The sequence below is a fragment of the Astyanax mexicanus genome, chromosome 21 (genome assembly GCF_023375975.1).
Source record: "Astyanax mexicanus isolate ESR-SI-001 chromosome 21, AstMex3_surface, whole genome shotgun sequence".
Taxonomy (NCBI): Eukaryota; Metazoa; Chordata; class Actinopteri; order Characiformes; family Acestrorhamphidae; genus Astyanax; species Astyanax mexicanus.
Genome location: NC_064428.1, coordinates 29,188,007 through 29,213,126, shown reverse-complemented (window position 1 = coordinate 29,213,126; position 25,120 = coordinate 29,188,007). Strand labels below are relative to the sequence as shown.

General features: G+C 36.9%; 1 protein-coding gene across 4 annotated transcripts in view; it reads right to left on the bottom strand.

Annotated features, from left to right (window-relative positions):
- Window positions 1–14,452: 14,452 nt before the first annotated feature.
- The window catches only part of prkx (protein kinase X-linked), a 63,713-nt gene continuing 53,045 nt past the window's right edge, over window positions 14,453–25,120 (bottom strand). Inside the window, exons 6-9 of one of the 4 annotated variants that reach the window (XR_007428112.1) lie at window positions 23,613–23,670; window positions 19,992–20,069; window positions 15,491–19,009; window positions 14,453–15,448 (exon numbers count right to left, since the gene is read on the bottom strand). Coding sequence is in view for 1 of the 4 variants with exons in the window: in XM_007246705.4 (XP_007246767.3) it covers window positions 18,884–19,009; window positions 19,992–20,069; window positions 23,613–23,670 (262 nt within the window). In the remaining 3 variants the exon portion in view is untranslated. Of the gene's footprint in view, window positions 19,010–19,991; window positions 20,070–23,612; window positions 23,671–25,120 lie in introns of all 4 variants that reach the window. The other 3 variants (XR_007428111.1, XR_007428110.1, XM_007246705.4) reach the window with 3 other exon arrangements.

Sequence of the window (25,120 nt, the reverse complement as noted above, 5' to 3'; positions counted from 1 at the left end):
AGGCAGGAGCATTAGCATTAGCGGCTTACTGCTGGTGCTAGCTGCGGTTAGCGGCTAAAGCCGCCCGACAGTGCTACACTGAGAAACCAGGGTGAGCCAGGGTGATATTAGCATAGCAGTTCGTCCCACGTAGCTTGTTTTAACACGGTAAACGTGCAGACTACAGTTCGATATACTTGCCTCTGAATGGTGAAAGAGCTAGCGCCTAGCGCAGTTAGTAGCTAATGCTAATGCTAATGCTGCTCCAGCAGTGATAGCCGGGGTTAGCAGCAGGCTAAAGGCTTAGAATGGTGAAAGAGTTAGCGCTTAGCACAGTTAGTAGCTAATGCTAATACTGCTCCAGCTTTAAATGACAGCTTTGCACATCTCTGCTGGATTTTCTCAGTCAGCTTTATGAGGTCGAGTCACCTGGATTTCACGCTTTCAGTTAACAGCTGTGCTGAACTTGTAGAGAGTTAATTACTTGAATTTCTTGCCTCTTAATGTGTTTAAGAGCATCAGTTGTAAAGTTGTGAAGAAGTAAAGTTGGTATACAGTCAATAGCCCTAGCTTAAAAGCAGTAAATAGTTACAGCTCTCTCTCATTTTAGTTAGAAAATATATTCTTACATTTTTTTGCACCAAATCACTCTCACATAAAGAGACCCTCCCGCGTTTCAGCCCTTTCAGAATAAATGGTTTAAAGGCTTGGTCACTTTTAAGCAAATGAGCTGTTGCGGGCCACACCCGAGGTTTACCCTAAGCATTTACCAGACATTGTTGTTAGCTTAAACGGCAAAGCACGAACAAGCTAGTTCATGCTGAACTGTGATCGAAGCACAAAACTCATTATTTGAAAGTACCACAGATTCCTCAACAGGAATGACCAAAATAGCTTTTCTTCAACTGATCTATTGGGTGGAGCTCTGGTGGTGGTTGATGTGTTACGTGCATCCACACCGAACGAGACGCGAGCGACAAAGCAGCCGGAAGTCGCTCATTTTCAATGAGAGCGAGCGACACTGGGCGACAGGCAGCGACCCAGCGCGACGTGATGCGAAGCGGGCGGTTTGAGCGACGCGAGAGAGTTGACCAGAACTTAACTTTATGCAAATGAGCAGCGACGGGCGACAGCGACTACCAATCAGAAACAGATTCTCATATGTCCGGCCTTGCAATCCCTGCTCTGATTTTTGCTTCCTACTGAAGATTTATTCCACCAGCAAAACGGAGAGAACAGAACTGAACTGAGCTGATCTGAGGTAAAATACTCCACTACACCAGCAGCTACCCCACTATAGTACTATCCTTACAGAATGACCTTATTTAATAGAAAACTATATATTAAACTGAGGAAACTATTTATTAAATTAACAGAACGATTTATGACAAATAAGGGAATATTATTTTTAAATTAACAGAACCTTTTATTGAAACAAAGGAAATTATTTATTAAAGTTAACATAATGATTTATTACAACTGAAGAAAGTATTTAATACATTTAATGTAACAGTTTATTCAAACTGAGGTATGGAATTTGGAATGATTTAGTTAAAACTGAGGGAATTATGTATTACATTTTACAGAAAGATTTATTAAAACTAAGGGAATTATTTATTAAATTAAGAGAAAGACTGTTTATTAAATCAAGAGGATGATTTAATATATTTAAGTAAACATATTAATTACATCCAAGGAATTATTTATTACATTAAGTTAACAATATTTTAAATTACGGACGAATATATATATATATATAAGAGAATGATTTACTACATTAAGGAAAATAATGTATTATATTTAAGTAAACCCATTTATATATGTAATATGAAATAATTATGTTAAATAATTGTTCTATAAAAGATATAAAGATTTATTGTTTGTGAAACGTCTGTACGACTGTTTAATGTTAAGGAATTGTGTAGAGAGGCTGAACCCTTGTTTCTGTATGTGCCGTATTTGGAAAACGCCCACCAGCGACAGCTCGTTGTGAGTGAGACACACCCCCAAGCGACTCATCACCTGTTGGACAGGCGACACAGAGCGATTTTATCGCGTTCGGTGTGAACATACATTGTGAGCAGATATCCATCATAAGCTAGGTCAGCCCATTTATTTTTTTACAGAGATTTACAGTACCTGCTTAATTGAAATGTGTTAATGGAACAATGGGGACCTACAGAAGGTACACAAAAAAAGTTAGTGTTGCAGTAAATGTACGGTATGTTTGAAGGAAACAGTTACAGTTACTCTTTAAGCAGTGTTGGGAGTAACGGCGCTAAAACTAACGGCGTTACTAACGCCGTTACTTTTTTCAGTAACGAGTAATCTAACTAATTACTATGACTGTAACTATAACGCCGTTACCATTTCCGACACCCCGTTACTGCACGTTACTTTAGCCGCTCTATGAACTTTTTTTTTTTAACTTCGCTTTGCCCTGCCCCTCCTCTTTCGGGTGAACTTGAGCTTCTGGCCTCTGTGCCTGTGGTTTACGTGGGTTGGCGTGGTGAAGTGAGGCACAATTGTGACGATTTGCGTGCTCTAATCAATTCAGTGATTGCCGTGGACAGCCCAAGTTCCGAATTAAGGACGTTAAGCTCTTTTTAGCTGCTGTGGTTTTTGTGGTGCTGCTGCTTTCTCTTTCAGAGCTTAAATTCTCTGCCCGAACCCGACCTGACCCGAGGACCGACCCGAAATCGGGCTCCTATTTTTATTTTATATAAAGCTCTGGTGTGATAATCACAATGTTGCTAAGTAACCAATTATTATTGTTCACTAAAGCGAACGAAATAGCGAAAACTGAAAGTGAAAAAAACATTTGTGTTAACTGAATCTAATAAAAACGGTAATTAAAAGTAAACAAAACCATAACTATCTCGAACTGTATTTTGTGTTTATAAAACTAACTAAAACGAACTGAAATTACTGATAGAATACCCTCATTTTCGTGTTTAATTTATTTATAAGCGCTGTTGTACAGCGGAGTTGTACAGCGGGAGGTGTTGTGCCGAGCGCGCAGCACCTCGTGGTCCGTTAGTTCTTGTGTAAAGCGCTCGCGCTAGCAGCAAAATACGACAGAATACACTGAAAAACTGCAGAATTATGTATGGGATTACAATATGCGTGCAAGGCAGATGAAAGAGAAACAGCAGATACAGTGTGTGAGAACATTTACCTGTGAGTAGTTTATACCAGAACAGGCAAATCTCTCTCTCTCTCTCTCTCTCTCTCTCTCTCTCTTTCTCTCTCACGTTTCTTAGATTGATCTCTCTGATGATATTTGTGAAAACTAATAAAAAACTAGCAAGTCCACCCTAAAAACTTACTGAACAGAAAAAAAATGAAAAATGTAATCACCTAGCTCTGGGCGCATGTAAATGCCTCCGCGTTTGACTTGCAGCACTGTGTTTAGCTGTTCTTAAAAATCATTAAATTAAATAATAGTTCTATGCTTTTATGTTATAGTGTTAATTAACATAATTGTGAGTATATTTCGCTCATTCAATCAGCCCGAAAACAGACAGTTTATGGGGCGGATCGGGTCGGGCTCGGGCTCATAATGACAGTTCATGGTTCAGGCTTGGGCAGAATGTGCACGGGCTCCGGCTGGGTCGTGTCGGATTTTTTGGGCCTGATCTAAGCTCTATTCTCTTTTGGTGAAGCTGTTATATTAATACCATTTAGATTGTTGTTTTTGTCCATTATTTTGTTTTGTTTATATATACATATTTCCTTTGAGTGTCGCTTGGTTTGTTTAATTTCATCCCCAGACGCGTTTTTCCGTTTTTTTCCGCTTTTTTCAGTGTTACAAGTTTTAGTAATTTTCTTTGGTTGTGTGGAGAATTTCGTTTAGTTTTTTTGAAATTCGTTAGATTATATTTTTGTCAACATTTTGGGTTCATTTTCGTTTGTTATTTCTCTAATAATAATAGTAAATGCATAATTGATTTCCTTTTTTTTGACCGGCGAATAATAAAAAGTAACGCATAGTTACTTTTACTGGTAACTAGTTACTTTTATAGTGGAGTAACTCCGTTAGTAACTCAGTTACTTTTTAGAGAAGTAACGAGTAACTATAACTAATTACTTTTTCAAAGTAACGTGCCCAACACTGTCTTTAAATAAGAATCAGATGCATCCAGAAAAATCCAACTCTAAATATATAGAAATCAGATGCCCACTTAACATTCAGCTTTGTAGATTTCGCCAAAAATTGGACATCATGTCTTTGAGTATAAGAATCAGATGTTTAAGTACGAGTGAGACAAGTGTATGAATCAGAAGTGCTTCTAAAAATCAGATTTGCGTGTCTCTCTAACTGCCCCCCTGGGGGCTGTTTGCTTTGGCAACCCTGGTCTTTGTTTCCAGCAGCCGGTTGTGTTAGGTTAAGTTTAATCTGATTGGGTCGGCGGCAGGGGAACGAGGAGGGAGGATGTGAGGTGAAGAGAGCGCATGAGGTCATCGTCATTCAGAGCAGAGCGATGCATGACTGAGCTGCAGATGGCCTTCAGTCTCATCTGTTTAACCCAACTTTCATTCAAGTCAGATCCTTCCTTTCCCTGGGTTTTACAGTCGAATAAAAACGATCTACTGTCCAGATTTCTTATAAAACTCGATTTTTAACCAGACGCTCATCCTTCAACTGTCCAGGTCTTGTCTTGTAAGATTGTAAAAAGCAATTCCTTCGTTAGATAAGACTTATAAGTGCTTCAAACTTGTGTATATCTACAATATTAAATTAATACAATATTAAATTGATAAAACATATTTTGCTTTTTTTCTATTTTTTTTCTCCTGCCATCAGAAGAAAAAAAAGGACTAATTAAGCTTTATTAGTGTTTATACAGTTTACGTTTCTGTGCTTATTGTGCATATAATAAAGAGATAATAATATATTAAATAAAATAGCAGGCAAAAAAGGAGGGATAGAGTGAAAGAGTCCCTTAGAAAAAAAGCACAAACAAACAAAGAGAAAAAAAGAAAGAGAAAGAAAAGACAAAATATAGCAAAAAAAGGACAAATATTAAGGAACAACAACAAGGAAAGCAGAACAGCTGCAAAAAACAGTATAAAAATAAATACGTTTTTGTCTTGTATGTGGAAATAAATAGAGAGAAAAGAGAGAAAATTTGGAAAAGTGGTAGAGAAAAACAAGAATAAAGGAATAAAGAAAAGTATCTGTCCTATCTGTGTTTATATGTGTGTGTGTGTGTGTAAATAGGAACATTCGGGTAGAGGTGCTAGATGGGTAAAACGTATTTTACATTGCATGCTTCAAAATAAAAGTCCTACATAGTTCTTGGTTCATTAAGTACATTATAAAAATAAAAAAAACAAACAACAAAAAAAACTTGGTATTGCATTAGTTTCCCTAAATGTTTTCTTGTTGACTAAAACTAAACTAAGACATATTTTTTACTGAGACTTTTATTAAGTCTTTTTGCACAACTAAAATAATATTTTTTTATTCAATTGCAATACATGCATTTTAATTTTTTACTTGTTTTACTCTTTTTTGCCAAAGATCAGCACCGCAGTGCCAATATTACACGTTATAGCATGAACCTCGAGTGCATAATAGCAACACTAAACCTGATATTGGTGGCTGATAATGTGTGCAATATGCTTGAATAAGCTGGACTTATTTTTTAGTGATTTTTCTGCGCCGCCTATTGGAGACATGGCGTTTCTGCACTGTGCCTATGGGGTCTAGCGATTCCCAGTAATGTATAATGACATTACATTTGGTTTGTATTTGGTTTGTAAGCACTGCATCTTTACTAGGTTACCTGTATGTGGCGCAGTAATACATGGAGAGCTTCGGTTACAGTGCATTACCGGCTGATAATGTCACTTATAAAGCGCCTCCCAGCCAATCAAATTGCAGGGTCCGAACTAACTGTGGTATAATTATAAATAAATAACTCTGTATATAGAACCCTTATACTGCTGTATAAAGTGTGATCTGTAAGTGTTACCATGTCTTCGAGAGTCACTACACCAACCCAGCCCTGTCCTTGAGTTTACTTCCTCCTGGCAGCACTGAGCATTGATGTAATAGACTTGATTCAGGTGGAAATGAGCTACACTTTCGAATCAAGTCACTTCAGTGCAGCACTAAATCATCAGCACAGGGCAGCTGCTGAAAGAAACCAAGAAGAAAAAAAGGAACGTCATTTTCCATAGAGTGTGACACTCGGCCAAAACAGGCCCAGATCTGCTTTAAACAACTGCTGTTCTGTCCTATGAGGCGAGACACCGGTCCTCCGACGGCGATTTCCACTCCAACAGTAACTCAAGGTGGATTTCAGTAAAACAGGATAATCTGCAGCTGCACTTTCTGCTCTAAATACGTGTAATATACAGTAAGTGGGCCAAAGCGCTCCACCCATACGTGCTTTTTTAAATACAGGAATGGAATACAGTGGATTTTCCACAAATGTGAAATAAGTTCAGTAGACACTTACTGCTAAAGAAAGGAAGATAAAAGTTACCAGGAACAATAAATGATTACAAATTTAGACTAATATAGGAACTTTTATTATACAACAGTTAATTCCGACCTCACAATCTGATTGGTTGAGAAGTTGGACGTGTTGCTAAGTAATGGCATACGCACACAAGGCATTTTTGTATCATTCCCTCTAGCAGCAGCAGCATTAGCTTAGCACAGGCTAGCGCCCAGCCATGGCACGCTCGCCCGCAGCACTGGCTCGTTTTTTGTGGAAAAAAGGAAAAGAAAATCCCTCAGTCACCTCGGCCGCAGTCTAATAGCCGTAAGAGTAATCAGCCAGGCTAGGCTAAGCTAAGCTAATGCTGAGCCAAATCAAGCTACGCTAACCTAACCACAGTCCTGCAGGCACAGCTAGCCTGCCAGCTAGCTAACCAAACACCAAACACCACCCAGCAAACAGGCAGAAATGCTCACAAACCTGCAGCTTTCAAATGAAGACGAGCTTCAGTGTTGTTTTACGGTCCTAACATTTACCAACCACCTTAAATTTCACTGTTCTTCACTTATTTATTCCGTGGCTCAGATTTGGACACAATAATCTAAATAACTTCACTTTTGACTTTTTGTGCTTATTTTAACTTTAAACTCAAATTACTTAAAATCCCAAGTAAGACTACTCCTAAAATAAGTAAAACTTAGTAAAATCTTAGATTTACATTACTTAGTAAGACAAAAAACCTTATTAGAAAAAAGGGATTTATTGCCTTGAAATTAGATCATTTTACTTGCTGAAAAAAAAACCTTGAAATGTTTTTTTGCAGTGTATTTTTTCTGAGATTTCTGGTTAGGAGGGACTTCCATAAACATGTAAAGTTCTTATTTGAAATAAAAAATAAACATCATCAAACAACATAGTTAATCTTTCATCATTATAAAAAACTAAATTTTTTTAGTTCAATGTTCTGTTATTCCATTTGCTTTTAGATGTTTTAGATTTTTTCCATGGTTTTATTTGAGTATGTTGTTCTACAGGCCTTACAGCTCTGGAAATAAATAAGAGACCACTTAAAAATGATGAGTTTCTTTGATTTTACCAAAGAACCTCTGGAATATAATCAAGAGGAAGATGGATGATCACAAGCCATCAAATCAAACTGAACTGCTTGAGTTTTTGCACCAGGCATGCAGGCATAAAGTTATCCAAAAGCAGTGTGTAAGACTGGTGGAGGAGAACATGATGCCAAGATGCATGAAAAAAACTGTGATTAAAAACCAGGGTTATTCCACCAAATATTGATTTCTGAACTCTTAAAACTCTCTTAATGTTTTCTAGAGCTGTACAGACATTTCTTTAGCTTCCATGGGATGTGGCAAAAGTCATGGAACACAATCCTATTAAAAAAAAAAAAAAAAGAATGGAATGAGAATGAGCTGTACTTCTTTCATGTATCTAAATGAAGAGGATGGGTTCTGTTGAGTGGTGCCGTTCTCCTGGTTCCTCAGGGCGGGTGGGGCGGGAGTGTGTGTGTGTGTGTGTGTGTGATCACAGGCCTCTTTGAAGATCTTGATCTTCAAGCCTTTAAGTGTTTTGGACAGAGGAGCAGCAAACCTGCTATTTAAAAGGTGTTGACTAATAGGCTGAGATGTTGTTTTTGCAGACCTGTGGCACTCGTTCTTCTCTCTCTTTAGAGGCCTTCAGAAGGTGAGGGGTTAATGGAAACGTGTGTGTGTGTGTGTGTGTGTGTGTGTTTGAGTATGGAGGAGGGTGGGGGGTTGCATTAGGCCCTTTGATTGCATTGGGCTCGTGTCCCAATTACAAGGCAGGTTGCCAGAACAGGATGCGGCCGGACAGTAGAAACGAAGGGATGAGTAAAGCTTACAGTTCTGAAGGGTGAAAGAGTTTGTTTCTGCTTTTAACATCTAAAAATTCCCTCGTATTTCAATCATCTGCAAAGTCAGTTTCTTATAAGTTTAATACCAAACGCAGCAGTAAACAGCAGAGTAAAAATCATCAGATACTGCTGACCTTGTAACATCTGTCAAAGCCGCATTTGCTGTTATATAAATGTCGTCAGGATTTAATAAGGCCGAGGTCTGCTCAAAGAAAAAGCACAGCTTCCATAGGTTTCCATATGTGAGGCCTGTATGAGCATCCCAAACAAAGAATCAGACAGTTTTGTTCATGTTGGCCCATCAAACACTACCCCAGACAACCACTGGTTATGAATTAAATGCAACGAGAAACTGTGTCAAAGGTCGTTTGAATTTGGTGATGGTCAATGCAGCAAAGTACAACCAGGCTGGAACATGTTCAGCAGTATCCATACAGCTCTGGAAAAAAAATTAGAGACCACCTCAGTTTTTGAATCAGTTTCTCTGATTTTCTTATTTATAGGTTTATGTTTAAGTAAAATGAACATGTTTTATTCTATAAACTACAGACAACATTTCTCCCAAATTCCAAATAAAAATATTGTTATAATTACAAATAACAAAAAAGATGCAGAGCTATCAGACCTCAAAGAAAGCATAAAGTTTTAAGAGTTCAGAAATCAATATTTGGTGGAATAACCCTGGTTTTTAAATATAGATTTTATGCATCTTGGCATGTTCTCCTCCACCAGTCTTACACACTGCTTTTGGATAACTTTATGCCTTTACTCCTGGTGCAAAAGTAGTTCAGCTTGGTTTGATTGCTAGTGATCATCCATCTTCCTCTTGATTATATTCCAGAGGTTTTCAATTTGGTAAAATCAAAGAAATTTAGCATTGTTAAGTGATCTCTTATTTTTTCCCAGAGCTGTATATGCCAGATTTTAATTAAATTAAGTACGCCATTGTACACAAGGATCAGAATAACTTGTCTGGTGCTTATTTTTAAACTTTGAACTCTTTAAATTACTTAAAATAAGGTAATTAAGATCATTCTTATGATCATTCTTTCTTAAATAAGTAAAACAATCTTACATTTACAATGCTTAGTAAATCAAAAAGTCCTATTAAAGAAAAAAAAAAGAAAAAAAGATTTTTTGTACAGATTCCTATTTGTACTTAGCAAGTGAAATGATCTTATTTAAAGCTAATAAATCTTTTTTTTTTTATCTTACTAAGCATTTTAAGTGTAATATTGTTTTGCTTATTTTATTACTAATGATTTGAGGCAGTCTTTCTTTTACCTTATTTTAAGATGAAACCCAAAATATTGTTTGCCCAAATGTAAGAAGTTGAAAAACTATGATATTTGCTTGATTTAAGTCTTTCTTCACTTATTTTAAGACTTTGCGATTGCACGCTTTAAGAAGTCATACTTCCCATTTTTTTGCATAATATAAGCATATACAGCATAAAGTTATCCAAAAGCAGTGTGTAAGACTGGTGGAGGAGAACATGCCAAGATGCATGAAAAAAAAACTGTGATTAAAAACCAGGGTTATTCCACCAAATATTGATTTCTGAACTCTTAAAACTTTATGAATATGAACTTGTTTTCTTTGCATTATTTGAGGTCTGAAAGCTCTTTGAGGTCTGAAAACTTTTTTATTTTTTATTTCAGCCATTTCTGCAAAAAAAAAAGCTCTAAATAAAAATATTTTTAATTTGGAATTTGGGAGAAATGCTCTCTGTAGTTTATAGAATAAAACATTAATGTTTGTTTTACTCAAACATATATCTATAAATAGCAAACATTAAAATTTTTTTATCTAGATTTTGCTAATGGATTTTTGCGGATTGTGTACGCAATAAGTGTAATATAAGTGTATTTCAAATGTACTGTATCAAACCTGCTGTATGGTTTCTATAGTAATGTAATTTTACATCAGGTCTATTCTAAGTAATGGAAAACTCTACTTGTCTGTGGAAAACTATGCAGCTGCTCAAAGTTTGACAGGTACCTCTGTCATGTGTTACAAGGTTGGAAAAGGGCAGGAGGTCCTACATCAGCGTATTGTGTTTAAAAGGTCAGCATGTAGACTGCGCTGTGCGTTCTGCGCTCTGCGTGACGACAGAAGAAGATAACTGTGACAGCATCATTCAGCAGTGCAGCAGGTCAGGGCTAATGCATTAGCGCTCAGGTTTACACGCTGCTAAAGGAGCTGCTTTGTCCGGCTGATGATTTACAGCGGCTGAAACACCTACGTAAGAGCCCGTACGTAATGCCGCCGCTGGTTTATAACATTGTGTCGGAAAATTGGACGCGGGAACGCCGGCCTAATGTAAAGAGAAGGCCGTTTTCACCTGGGAGGATCTGTGCAGCACTGTGTACACAGTATTTATGCTTTCCTGTCATGTGTGGGGAAAGCGTGGGCTCGGGAAGTGTTTGGGCACATATTTACACACTTTCCTCTCCGGCTGACGGGGCTACTTCACAGCTATTTATGATCATAGGAGAACCGTTAACTTACAATTAGACTCTCACAGTTCTCCTGTTTTTCTAACTGCCCTAAAGGTCATTATATTGTTTGAACAGCCCCCGTTAGCTCAGCGAGAAGTGAAGAGAAGTGAGTAGGCTGTGTTTGGAGACACGCAGGGGGTGAATCGAACGTTTAGAGTCCAGGAACAAAGTGATTTAGAAGCAGGTTCTGTATAAAGAGGCTTGTGCTTCATCTAAACGAAGGCTAATTTGTTTTTCACTCTTAAAAATAAAGGTGGCAGGCAGGGTTCTTTGAAGTAGTACCATTAAATCACACTTAAAACTCTTGAATTTTTCCAAAAATCATCAGTGCAACTTTTAATCCAGTGTGTTTTATGTATGGATTTAACCAGTCAGGTTGTAAGGAGCAGTAAAAGCCACTCTTCTGAAGTACAGAGTTATACAGGAGTGTTAGTGAAGTTTCTCCAGCACCAAGGATGGAGCGGTGTTAGCATTAGCCACTAACCACACTAAGCACTAGCTCTTTCGCCGTTCATAGGTGAGTATTATCGGCCTGTAGCCTGCTCCTCACCCTGGCTAGCACTGCTGGAGCAGCATTAGCATTAGCCGCTAACCCCGTTAAGCGCTAGATCTTTCACCGTTCAGAGGTGAGAATATCAGACTGTAGTCTGTGTGTTTATCGTGTTAAAACAAGCTACTTGGGTCAAACTGCTAGCAAATATTGCCCTGGCTTATTAGAACATTCAAGGTTCCTCAGTGTAGCGCTGTCATGCAGCATTTACTAGCATTTACTAACCATGGCTAGCACTAGAGGTTAGCCACTAATGGTAATGCTGCTGCACCCAGTGGAAATCTGGAAATCTTCTAAACACTTTACTCACCCAAATAAACAGATTTCAGGAGAGAAATCTGTGTAGATTAACATCCAGAGTTTTTTCTTTTTTAAGAATTACAGTTTTGTTGACTTAGCTTTACAGGTCTTGCCACCCAGCCGCGAGATCTGATTAATAAAAAAGGAAAACATGGAGTTCGCCTAAGTAAACAAAACTGTAATTCTTAAAAAAAAAAAAAAACATTTCAAACAAGCACTGGACTTTAATCTGCACAGATTTCTCTCCTGAAAACCTTTTTTTTTTTTGGGTGAGTAAAGTGCTTACGTTTATTTACAGTAAACTTAGTTATCCAGTGTTTTAGCATGGATAGCAGCAGCGCTAGCCGAGGGTAGCATTGCTTAGCGCTAGGAAACACTGCCTGTAAGCGCTACACTGAGGAACCCTGAGTGTTCCGGTAACCCAGGGTGCTATCAGCCAGCGGTTCGTCGCACGTAGCTTGTTTTAACACAGTAAGCACACCACGCTAAGCACGCTAATGCTAATACTGCTCCAGTCTCAGTGCTGGAGAAACTTCACTGAAACTCCTGTATTACGCTGCACTTCAGCAGGGTGGCTTCACTGCTCCTTCTAACTACTGACTGGTAAAATTCATACATAAGGCGCACTGACGATTTTTGGGAAAACTGAAGGTTTTTAAGTGCGCCTTATAGTGCAAAAAATACAGTAAGCATTTTTTTTTTTTTTTTAAGTCTTGGTTGCACTATTTAAAAATACATTGCATTATATACACTCCAGACCTGCACACCTTTGACGATACCACTCACACTGCTTTTAACACTGGCACAATCAAAGTAAAAAAAAATAAATCACTGCAGTGTCAACAAAGAGTGAGAAAGCTTATTACTGGTGTGATGGTTCTCTAAGCTCACCCTGATACTTCAAACACCTCCTAATACTGGCCTGAATCAATCCTTTCAGGGATCCTGGTCGGATGCCAACGTGCTGACAGAAGCGCCCCAGGATCCCATCACTGTCGGCCAGGCGGAACAAACTCACTCACTGAGTCTTACTCATGTAGAAGCCTGCTGCCTCCTGAGAAAACACAATCAGACACCCTGTACATTAATACTCACAGTCTAATCTAGACTTTATTACTGAGAAGAAAAAACAGTGCAACAGTGCAAGTGCTGTGTGCACATGAATGCATTACAAATTATACTATATTTGAACAGAGATGTAAAGTAATAAAGTACAAATTTTGGTTTTCTATACTTTACTGAAGTAATTGTTTTTACTCTTTACTTCTACTCCTTACATTTTCACTCAATTATTCTTTATTATTTCCCCCAAAAAACAACAGTGTGCCTTATAAGTGTACCAGTCAGGTGTTAAAGAGCAGTAAAGCTGCTTTGTACAGCGTTCTAGAGGAGTTTCTCCAGAACTAAGGCTGAGTGCAGCAGCATTAGCATTAGCCGCTAACTGCAGTGCTAGCTCTTTCGTTGTTCAGAGGTGAGTATATCGGCCTATAGTCTGAGCGTTTACCGTGTTAAAACAAGCTACATGTGGTTATCGGAGCACTCAGGTTTCCTCAGTCTACCGTTATCGGGTGGCATTTACTAGCGCTAACCATGGCTGGCTAAGCACTTGCTAGTTGCGGCTAGCGCAAGTGTCGAGTGCTGCAAAATGCGCCTTATGGTCTATAAAAAATAGACCAGAAAATAGACGTTCATTGAAAGTGTGCCTTATAATCTAACTGCGCCAAAAATACGGTAATCAGATCATGGGAAAACTCAAAAAATGTAAAGGTTTATTTAATCAGATTTTTGCTCAAAATATATATATAAAAAATGCTGTTTACATGATAAATGCACTTTATTGTGCAAAAAATCTGAGTTTGTCAGTTATCCGACCAAATAATTTACTGCACTTTAGTAATCAGGTGGAAAACTCAAACGTTTTACTTGAATAATCAAATAACTACAGTAATTTGATCCTGAACAAATAAACAAATATATGTAAACATACTCACTGTAATTTCTAAACTTTTTCTTTGTGAGGCAATAATGCAAGAGTCTCAGAGCTCTGTCCACATAGAAATATCAGTTTATTTGTATTTTTTCTTTTTTTTTTTTTTTGCTCCATAACAGCAGGTAATACTGTATCTGCACCACTTTAAATACACAGTCAATGTTTCAAAGAAGGCAACTGAAGGAACCTACCAAAGAACAGAATAAAAAGCAGTATTAAAAAAGAGTATAAAATTTCCTATGTTGGATTCAGGTCGTTATTTAAGTTCACAGAACTTTTTCGTTGTCGGTAGCAAAAGGATAAAGTAAATGCAGCTCTTTTTTTTTTTAATTTCAGATTACACCAGGTATACATACAATTTTTACAATTTATAAATAAAACAAACATTATTTTCACACTTTTTTTTTTGTAACCCCAACACACAAACAACTGCAAAAAATTAAAGCAACACATTCAGTATATCATTTTCTTAGGTTATAACTAGTAAACAAATCTCATAGTTTTTTTTTTGTTTGTTTTTTATTTTACATTTCCTGCCAATTTTAAAGCTCAACATTTAAAAAAAAATTTAAAGTTTATTTGCTGAATTTAACTTTGTTGGAAAAAAACAGAACAAGATACACCAGAATTTGTGCATGCCACATTTTATGTCAAGTAAACAATGTTTCATTTTTGCCCCCAAAATGTTAAATTAAGCAAATAACTGGTAACAGTAATTGTGCCTCAAAATGTGCAGACGTACAGAAGAGAAGAGTTCACCTATTTTTTCTTTTTCAAAAAAAAAAAAAAAAAAAAAAAAAAAATGTTATTTTCCCAGCAGCCCAGCCCAACATTTACATGGGACTGTTTGGTACAAGACAAAAATTGCTTCTTAAAAACATAAAACACAAATTACATACTAAATTTGCCTCATGAGCCTTTAGAAAAAGAGGCTGAGAATGGTCGACGTTTTGCAGAAAGTCAGCATCAGCGTCTGCGTCGCCTAAGCCGTGCAAGAGAGGTCATTAATTGTCTCCATATGTGCATGGGAAGCACTATTTTCCAGCATTTTCGATGACGTATTTGAGCTGTTTTGCCTCATATTGCTACACTTCTGAAACTGACAGTGCAAAGTTTTCTTCAGAAGCTTCGATCAAGGCTTTGTTTTTATCTTTAAAAGTACACTTTTACTCTTTTCCCCCAGACTGCTGGATTTGTCTTGCGTTGGACATCAAATGCTAGTTGCACCCAGTAGAAATTAACCAATAGGAATGAAACTTGGTGGGTAGTTGTGCCAGACTGTTATGGAGAGACGGGTCATCTTTGGTGAAAAGTTCTGCTTTTTTTATCTTGGAAAAGATGAGCAAAGGATGTGTGGTCAGCACCAAGTTATTGATAACCATACAGTGCACACTACAGCGAAAAAACAAGCTCCTCCCACTTTCTTTCAGTATCCAATCAATCAACGCACTTTTTATTTTGAATAAATATTTAAATGTGCTCTTTTTCACCAGCTCGCTTGAGTTATACTCTTTGGTTATGTGAATCATCGTGAATTTGTATGCAGGACTTGCTTGCTAACCTTAGCAACAAGCTAGCTAACACACAAATGTTACCGGGAAGAGTACTAAAGCTTGCGAGAAGCTAGCTAAGCTTAGCGACGAGCTAGCTAACCTTAGTGATGAGCTAGCTAATCGTAACGATGAGCTAGCTAACCTTAGCGATGAGCTCGCTAACCTTAGTGACGAGCTAGCTCTTTGTAACGATGAGCTAGCTAACCTTAGCGATGAGCTTGCTAACCTTAGTGACGAGCTAGCTAACCTTAGCGATGAGCTCGCTAACCTTAGAGATGAGCTAGCTAACCTTAGCGATGAGCTAGCTAACCTTAGCAATGAGCTCACTAACCTTAGCGACGAGCTAGCTAACCTTAGCGACGAGCTAGCTAACCTTAGCGACGAGCTAGCTAACCTTAGCGACGAGCTAGCTAACCTTAGCGCTGAGCTCGCTAACCTTAGCGACAAGCTAGCTTAAATACTATTGTTACCAGGGAGAGAACTAAAGTTAGTGAGGAGCTAATCTTAGCTGCCAGCTAACTAACCTTAGTGACCAGCTGTTTAATGGCAAATTGTAATTGTTTTTTTTTTTTTACTTGGAAAAGACGCAAATTAAGCATAATTTTGATAGAGAAGATACTTAAATGTTTTTATTTTTACATCTTAATCTGGTCTCTATCTCTTTTTTTTTTTTTCCAAACCTCGATCTTGTATAGGACTAAACTACTAAAAAGCCTTGGTCTTGATTTGGACTTGGCTCTAGCGGTCTTGAGTTTGAGTTTGTTAATGGTGTTAAAAAGCCATTTCTTTGCATTGGCTACTTATTATGCCCCTATCGCTAACATTGTAAGCCTGTATATATATATATATATATATATATATATATATATTAATCAATATTAATCAATATATATTAATGCTGGGGGAGAACGAAGGTGGGCAATTCGACAAAAGTTTGTACTTTTTATCAAGTTTCACTAAACCCCAAGTCCATTTCACACCGGAGTTCTCCTTTAAATTTAAAGTCAACGTACAAACTTCGTGGCTCATTCGTCACAAACATTTAATTAGGTTAAATTAATTAAGCTAAATTAGTGTCGCATGATCCCACCATTACTTATCCATAATCTAAACTATTTACATTTGTTTTGCAGTTGAAATTCATCTCCTTATTACAACTTCAAAAACGAAGAATCTGATTCAGACACATACACAGTAGTTACACCTTTCAAACAACAACCTTTTAAACTCTACGACAAGCTCATTTATATTCTGTAATAGTCCTCTAAAACTTTACAAATGCACCGAATGCTGTAAAACACACCAGCGCTGTTTAGTTTTAGTCTATAAAGACGATTCACACATCCTAAAATAAGGCCACCTCAGGCAAGTGCTAAAAGTTACATTTTCAGTTTCAATTTTTACGCATTTTTTACGCCATGCACTCGAGGTTGATTCGAAGGGTTATTTACAAGTAATGACATGATCAGGACACGCCTTCATCATAAGAAGGTTAGAAAGCGTAAAAGTAAGGGTTCAGTAAACCTTAAGGTAAACAAAGCTTGTGCTCAAGCTTATGGTTGATCTTTAAGCACCATGACGTGAGATATTATTGGAAATTTATATCAGAACATTTTCACACCTTATTGGGACTCCATATCTTTTGTAATGCCCCCGAATTTACGGACAGATGTATGCCTCCTCCGATACATGTGAAGTCAGCCAATCAGTAGACAGCATCAGTAGACAGCCAATAAACTCTGAGGAAAGCTCTGAATGCCCAGATGCCTGTGCTGGTGGTCAGAATCCCACTAGTAGTGATGAGGGGATAGAGCACCATCTATCTATTCAGCCAGACGAAAGTGTCAAAGACAATCCTGCTTTTTCTCTGACTTCGGCTGCTGATGTCCAAGATTTCTCAAGTCATAGTATCGGTATCTTTAACCCTATCCCGATGGGATTAGTTTCTCAGGGGGGCGCCTGTGAAAAAACATTTCACACTTCTACTCAGTGATAAAACTCTTGCACCCGGAGGACCATCCGGTGGATCTCCTTGGAAACACATGCCCAAGGTGTAATTACGGTGCACAGCAGTGGACAAATAGCTTTTTTATTAAACACGAGGTGATGAAACTCAGAGATTTGCGTCTGGACAGGACTAAAATTACCAGAGGACCACGGAGTTCAGTGAAAAGCAGTAGGTAATTCAGCCTGTAATTTTCTCAGATGGTGATTTTCTGAGAAAAACACGTACATGGTCGTTCCGGATGGGAGTAAAAACCCCTGAAAAACTAATCCCGTCCAGATAGGGCTTTAGTCTGAGAACTCCTGCATCTTTAAATACAGTTAAATTCTTGATACTGGTTCGTTTTCACTCTTGATGCGATGATCTGTTTGGGCAGGTCTGAATACAGTTTTATTTGCAGTTGAATGTGGATCAAAACAACTGCAAACAGCTCAATAAACTTGTGGTTCACTTGAGATTGAAATAGAATCCAATCTTACTACACAAGTCTGAGCTAAACTACCTTCTGCAGATGTAGTTTAATCTGGTATATTAGAGTCATCTTGGTTTTTGCTCGATTTCTGTTAAATTGCACATAAATGTGCAAAAATCCAGAAAACAGGACATTTTTCCTGTATTTACTTTTTTGCTCAAGCCCCCTCAGACAGGTCTCACATGGTTTGTTTCATTTTTACCGAAAAAAAAAAAAAAAAAAAAAAACCTTTACGTTTTCAAACTCGTTAACTGATTCAGCCCAGACAAAACAAACTACAGGTATGAAAACTTCATCTTTTAAAGTCCTAAATTCTGGACAATATGTCTAAATGCCAACAATAGATTTGTTTGAAGTACTTCTGTAGTTTGTAATTTATGATTCATCAACCATACAAAGCTGTCTGAGGTTTATCCGTACCTGTAATTAACAGTCTCAGACCAAAAATTAAAACATAAAACTATATATATAATAAAAAATAAAATGAAATAAAAAAAATGTAATGCTCTGCTTTCTCTGGCTTTTTTTAGATTAAGACAATGGAGGCATCTATCACTATGTAACTTTGTAACTTCACAGAAAAATGCCGCCTATGTCCTAACATTTTAAACCCAGACAGATACAGCTTATACTGTTTATATAAATAAAACTCCACCAGAGTCTACTGGCTTGTAGTGTGCTCCTGGCTTTGTAACAATATAAAAACATACAAACATAAGAATATTAAAGTCTCGTGGGCACCCAAGTAGAAAATAATACCACTTTTTCTTGAGGTAATCAGTGATGTTGTACTGATCCAGCGAAAGGAAGCATTAAAATCGCCCATGATATTGCAAACACGCTTACTTTAAAGAAAAATAAGTCATTTTTGGTGCAGAATCCATTGTCCTGTATGTTTTTTTTTGCATAAGAAAAGTAGGCCCAGAGTAACAGAAGTAAAGGGAATGAAGATTTCTTTTTCTTCTCTATGCATTAGCTCTTCATGATGATGGTTTATGAGGTCAATCATGATCCTCAATCTGTCTCTCAATGACATCAGTCCACGCAGAAGCGAGACAAGGGCAGATTTACATCATTCTGGACTCCGTTCAGGAATGAGTAAATTCTCAGCGCCCTGTTTGAAAATACAGACTTTTCTTTCTTTCTTTCTTGCTTTCATTTCATTTTCCACTTAAAAACTCCATTCAGAAGTTCTTGAACAGTTCTAGATCCTTTTGCGGCACCGGCGTTTCCTTCTTCCACTCGTCTTCAGGGTAGGCGTCGAAGTTAGACGTGTCACCTTCGTGAGACACTTTCGGAACTATGGGTGGCTTTAAGGGGAAAACAGAAAAGAACAGAGCAACTCGTTAAGAGATTAAAAGAGGAGAACACTGTCAAAATGTTAACATATGGTTTCATGAAATGTGTCACCACACAAACCACCACAGAGCGCTGGAAATGGGCCAATATCCTGGCTCTATAAAGATTAAAGCATTGGAAAAGAAACTGCAAGACAGTCAACAAGAAGTAATACCAAGTATGCTGAGCTAAATATGGGCTTATAAGAGCTTGTGTATACATGATATACACTAAAATATATCTTCCCAATGATTTTGCCACAATTAGCTGGCAATAAGTATAACTATACACTATATGTTTTTATACTCCAATGGCTTTATTTATCTTACAGTAATAGACATCCCACCTTTCCTGTGACTCACAGAGTAGCTGTGATTCAGTACTTAGTAGATAGATTTTTTAGCTGTTTAGCTCATTTATTAAAGCATTTTTCAGGTGTTTTTAGTTTCTTTTCTTTCAGTAAACAAGGTTTTACGGTTTAGCCCTTAAACCCTTAACGGTTTAGCCCTTAAATAAAAACAGATTAGCAACTACATTACAGTCAACTAAAAACTATAGCGATACTACAACCCAAAAAATGCAGGAAAAACTACAGGATACACCAACAGAGTAGAGTGTTATTTTGTCAGCGTATTATACTGTATAACACCGTCACTGAAGTTCCAGTGAGTTTCAATACCGCTCAACATGGCGTCTGTTTACATAGAAAGTCCAGACAAACAGCTTGCTGGTTATTCCATAAGTTGAGGAGGATCAAACATATTGTTGTAAATTTATGATCCAAAATATTCATTTTTTAATTATTATTTCTTTTTTATTTCATTTGACAGTCAGTTTTTAGTATTTTACACTGTTGTCTTGTAAATAACTGTCTGGTAGCAAAGCAAAGATGGCCACCATGTGAACAGGCTTTCCTACTAGGCCTTTGGTACCAGTCCACCATTGGAAATTTACCTTCAGTCTTCTATTCGGAACTGCCTCCCAGTCTATGGACTTGAACCACCTGTGCTTTTTGACGTCATCTGCTCCATTCTACAAATAAAGAAGAACACAAAGAAACAGCCAATCAGCAACTTTGAAAAGTAATAGTTAAAGTCACTTGACTTCACCTAGGCCTGTCACGATAATTACATTATCGACCTACGGTACAATAAATTTGCCCAAATTCAAAAGTTATACTTATCAAGAAATGATAAATACAAAGTTTTTATTGATTTTATTCATAAGATACAGGCCTTGATATATGGCACAATCATTACATTATCAACTTATTGTTCAACATACAGATTTGTACACAGTCATTTTTGCTGATCTTTTTATCACATTACTATTAGTACACAGTTTTTCTTAGTGAGTAGAGCACATTAATTAACACTGAAAATGGCCAGATTGTTCACTTTAAAAACTGTGATTTAATTAAGTTTATGGTTGTTATTTTATATATTTGAAAGATGTTTCATGTCAGTTTGAATGTCTGAATAATCTTAAGAAAAAAATTAAAACAGCATAATTGTATGGTTTTAATTGTATGGTTTAAAAACCTCTGGAATATAATCAAGAGGAATATGGATGATCACAAGTCATCAAACCAAGATGAACTGCTTAAATTTCTGCACGAGGAGTGGCATAAAGTTATCCAAAAGCAGTGTGTAAGACTGGTGGAGGAGAACATGCCAAAATGCATGAAAACTGTGATTAAAAACCAGGGTTATTCCACCAAATATTGATTTCTGAACTCTTTAAACTTTATGAATATGAACTTGTTTGCTTTGCATTATTTGAGGTCTGAAAGCTCTGCATCTTTTTTGTTATTTCAGCCATTTCTTATTTTCTGCAAATAAATGCTTTAAATGAGAATATTTTTATTTGGAATTTGGTAGAAATGTTTCCCGTAGTTTATAGAATAAAACAACAATGTTCATTTACTCAAACATAAACCTATAAATAGCAAAATCAGAGAAACTGATTCAGAAACTGTGGTCTCTTCATTTTTTTTCCAGAGCTGTATATTTAAACTTGTCTGATTAATCATAATACTGATTTAAGGTCATATCGTCCAGCACTAACTAACCCAGCTAGAAGACACACTAGATTAAATAAAAGAGGATTGTAAAACCTATCCCTCATTCACGCTAAATCTCTTCATAAGGTATTAAAGCCAAACAAAAAGTGATAGCAATCTAGACCACATGGGCTTTTGCAAGATTCAGGAACGGAGAGTGAAATTGTGAACAATGAGTGTAAATTCCTCCAACATGCTCTTTCATCTTTAATATGTCACCCAAAACCAAACAGTGGAGGAGGACATGCAGAGGCGGATTGCCCACAACTGAAAAGTAAAACCTGCATGTCATTAGACTTATCACTTAGAGAACAGAAGAAAAGTGGAAAAGGAAGGTCTTGGCAGCAATAAGTGAACAACACAGTTCTTTGGGAGCGCTTCATCCACTGTATTTTGCAGATTTTGAAAGGTTTCATGGCTTCAGTGCAGAGAGAGGGAGAGGGGAAAAACATTCTTTAACAGCGAGAAAATCTACACCTGCTGTGAACAATCATCTGTGAGTTTATTAGCGTAACTACAGTTGATGGGAAAATGGAAAATGATGCCCCTGCATATCCATTCAGAAAAGCCTCAGGACAGATGACATGAGCACAATAGTATGTCATGCGCACAATAAAAAAAGCAATATGCTGCCAGACCATCAAATGCTAATTTGTGAAATATCTTCTATTAGAGGTCAAACTGAAAAATGTTGTATTACATGGAGAACTGGAGAACTTTGAGCAATAAACTCTACCAAAGCTGACAACTGGGAACAGTAACTCAACATTTCACCCAAGAGGTAGTGATGCATTACATTTTGGCCAAAATCATATATTTATTTCAGCAGTGCTATTCTAATAAAAAAAATTACATCAGCAGTGGTTTTATAATCATAAATTTACCTCAGCAGTGCTTTTATAATCATAAATGTACCTCAGCAGTGCTATTCTAGTTGTAAATTTACCTCAGCAGTGCTATTCTAATTGTAAATTTACCTCAGTGGTGCCTATTCTAATCATAAATTAACCTCAACTGTGCTATTCTAATCGTACCTTTACTTCAGCAGTGCTATTATAAATCATACATTTATCTCAGCAGTGCTATTCTAATCAAAAATTTACATCAGCAGTGCTATTCTAACCATAAATTTACCTTAGCAATGCTATTCTAATCATAAATTGACCTCAGCAGTGCTATTCTAATCCTAAATTTACCTAAGCAGTGCTATTGTAATCATAAACATACCTCAGAAGTGCTATTTTTACAATACGTTTACCCCAGCAGTGCAATTCTATACATACATTTATCTCAGAAGTGCTATTTTAACCATAAATTCACATCAACAGTGCTATTCTAATCATATATTTACATCAACAGTGCTATTCTAATCATATACTTACCTCAGTAGTGCTGTTGTAATCAAAATGTAACTCAGCAATGCTATTCCAACGATACATTTACCTCAGCAGTGCTAGTCTACCCATAAATGTACCTCAGCAGTGCTACTGTAATTATACATTTACCTCAGCAGTGCTATTGTAATCATAAATTTAACACAGCAGTGCTATTGTAATCATAAATTTAACACAGCAGTGCTATTGTAATCATACATTTACATCAGCAGTGCTATTCTAATCATACAATTTTCTCAGTAGTGCTATTCTAATGATATATTTACCTCAGCAGTGCTATTCTAATTCTAAGTTTACCTCAGCAGTGCTATTCTAATTATACATTTCCCTCATCAGTGCTATTATAATCATAAATGTAGGTAGGAGAGAGGTGGAGTGTAAGAATGCCACCGCAACACTGTGATATGACACAATAATTTTGTCTTCGTTTGGCTCAAATTCTCTGGCCTTTTCAGCACAGAAAGTTCTTCTTTTCTGCAGTTAATGTCCAAATATTTGGTGCATCCTGAACTTTCTACAGCAACCAGTTGTTACCATGTCCTTCTGACCCAAATTCCTTGTCCAGCTGAGGGTCAGGGCCCCAAACAATGTGGGAGACGTGTGACTTTCTGAGAGTTTCTGATCTGTTAACTGCTCTTTCCACTGACACGTTCCTTATTCTGGTCATTACAGAGGACCTTTCCTGTGAAGCTAATCCAGGATCACATTTCTATCCAAGCACGCAGTTTTAAAAATTCTTTTAGAAGCTGTCATGGGAATGAGAATTTCCCATAATTTAACAGCAAACAACTGAACTGAAGTACTGTTGCGGCCACTGATTTTTACAATTGATTTCCCCATGCTCAATATACCACACACAGCACTATACATATTAGATATTATATCTTTAGCAGTACTGATGGGTAACAAAAGCTTATGTTAAGTGCTATTCATTTTTATATATATATTTTAATGCAGTGAACATGCTACACTCTTAACAATAAAGATGCTACACATGGTTCTTACCATAAAAGAACATACTAATACTACAGAAGAAGCACTTCTCTAATAAACTGTGATTCTAATAGATATGTATGAAACTCAGGACCTGTATAATATTAACAACAAATAACAACTTACCTTCATGTTACCAAGTCTTCTTGCCCGGTCAATCACCAGAAATTTCTTGATGAGATCCCTGTATAGACAAAAACACAAGACAAATTTGTCTTATCTGTAATGCTAGCATATATTTATAGATGAAGTGTACTAAAATAATAATACTGAAACTTATATGGAATCAACAAAGCTCTACTGTGTACTACTCTTGAGAGGGGTATCCAGTTAGTGGTGTTTAAAGTCTTTACTTTTCTTCCTCCACAAGGTGCATTAGTTTTCATGTTCTACCAATGTTAGAGTTGCAGTTTAAATCAGCACAAAAAATGCCGAATTGAGTACCAGCTTTCATGCAACATATGAATAGTAATTCACAAGCACCAAACTGTAAAATTATATTGTGGTGGCTTCAATATGGAAATGCAGATGACCCCTAGTACACACAACTGCAATTTCAGCCTACAGCCATTATCCTGTCCGTCGTTCTCTCTGAAGTTATCAGGCGTGTTGCTACTGCAGACAGTCTGTAACGGAGTTAATGAGCCAGAAGATGAGTGGAAAATGCTGAGCTGTTCCTTGCTGTCGGGAAGCAAATGGATCACTGCAGTCTTTCAAAGGATCCAGACATCCGACAGGAGTTTTACTTCAGGCTGCACTGCTTTATGAATGAATCACAATACAGAGCAACCAATCAGGATAGAGGTCCTTTAAAAATAGCAGTCTTGAAGGCAGCACAGTCTGGATAATTGTTAATAGAAAGCAGTGTGTTTATAGAAAAATAGAGAATATAAGCATTTTTAAGCTAGTATATAACCCCCTGGAAACCTAAATCTAAATCTGAGTTTTCTGTTTAAATATGATATAATGGTTTCTCAGGGCCCACAATGTAAAAGTACAAAGTATGTTTAAAAATATTTTTTAAAAATATTTTATACAAAATATAAACTCAAAGTTTATATTTTGTCAGTCTCTCACTCTTCTAGATGTAAAATAGGTCGTGAAAAATTAAATCAAAGCTAAAAGTAAAAAGCTAAAGCTGAACCAGAAAAGCTAATATCAAAGCTTAACCTAAAAAGCTAAAGCTACACCAGAAAGGCTAAAGTTAAAGCTTAACTGGGAGAGCTAAAGCTAAACTGAGGGAACTTAAGCTAAACTAAAATAACTAAAGCTAAACTGTCAGCGCTAAAGGTAAAACAAGACAGCTAAAGCTAAAACAGAAGAGATAAAAAGCTTAACTCCAAGATCTAAAGCAAAAGGTGAAGCTAAACTCAAAAAATCAAAGCTAAATAGGAAGAGCTAAAGCTACAACAAAAGAGCTAAGGCTAAAACAGTGGGGATACAGCTAAACTCGAAAACCTAAATCTAAACCAGAAAAGCTGAAGTTAAAACTAAAACTAAACTGGGAATGTTAGAGCTAAAGCTTAAACAGAAGAGCTAAGGGTAAACCAGGAGAGATAAGGCTAAACCAGGAGAAATAAAGTAAACAAAAATGTCAAAGCTAAACTTAAAGTGCTACAGCTAAATGAGACAGG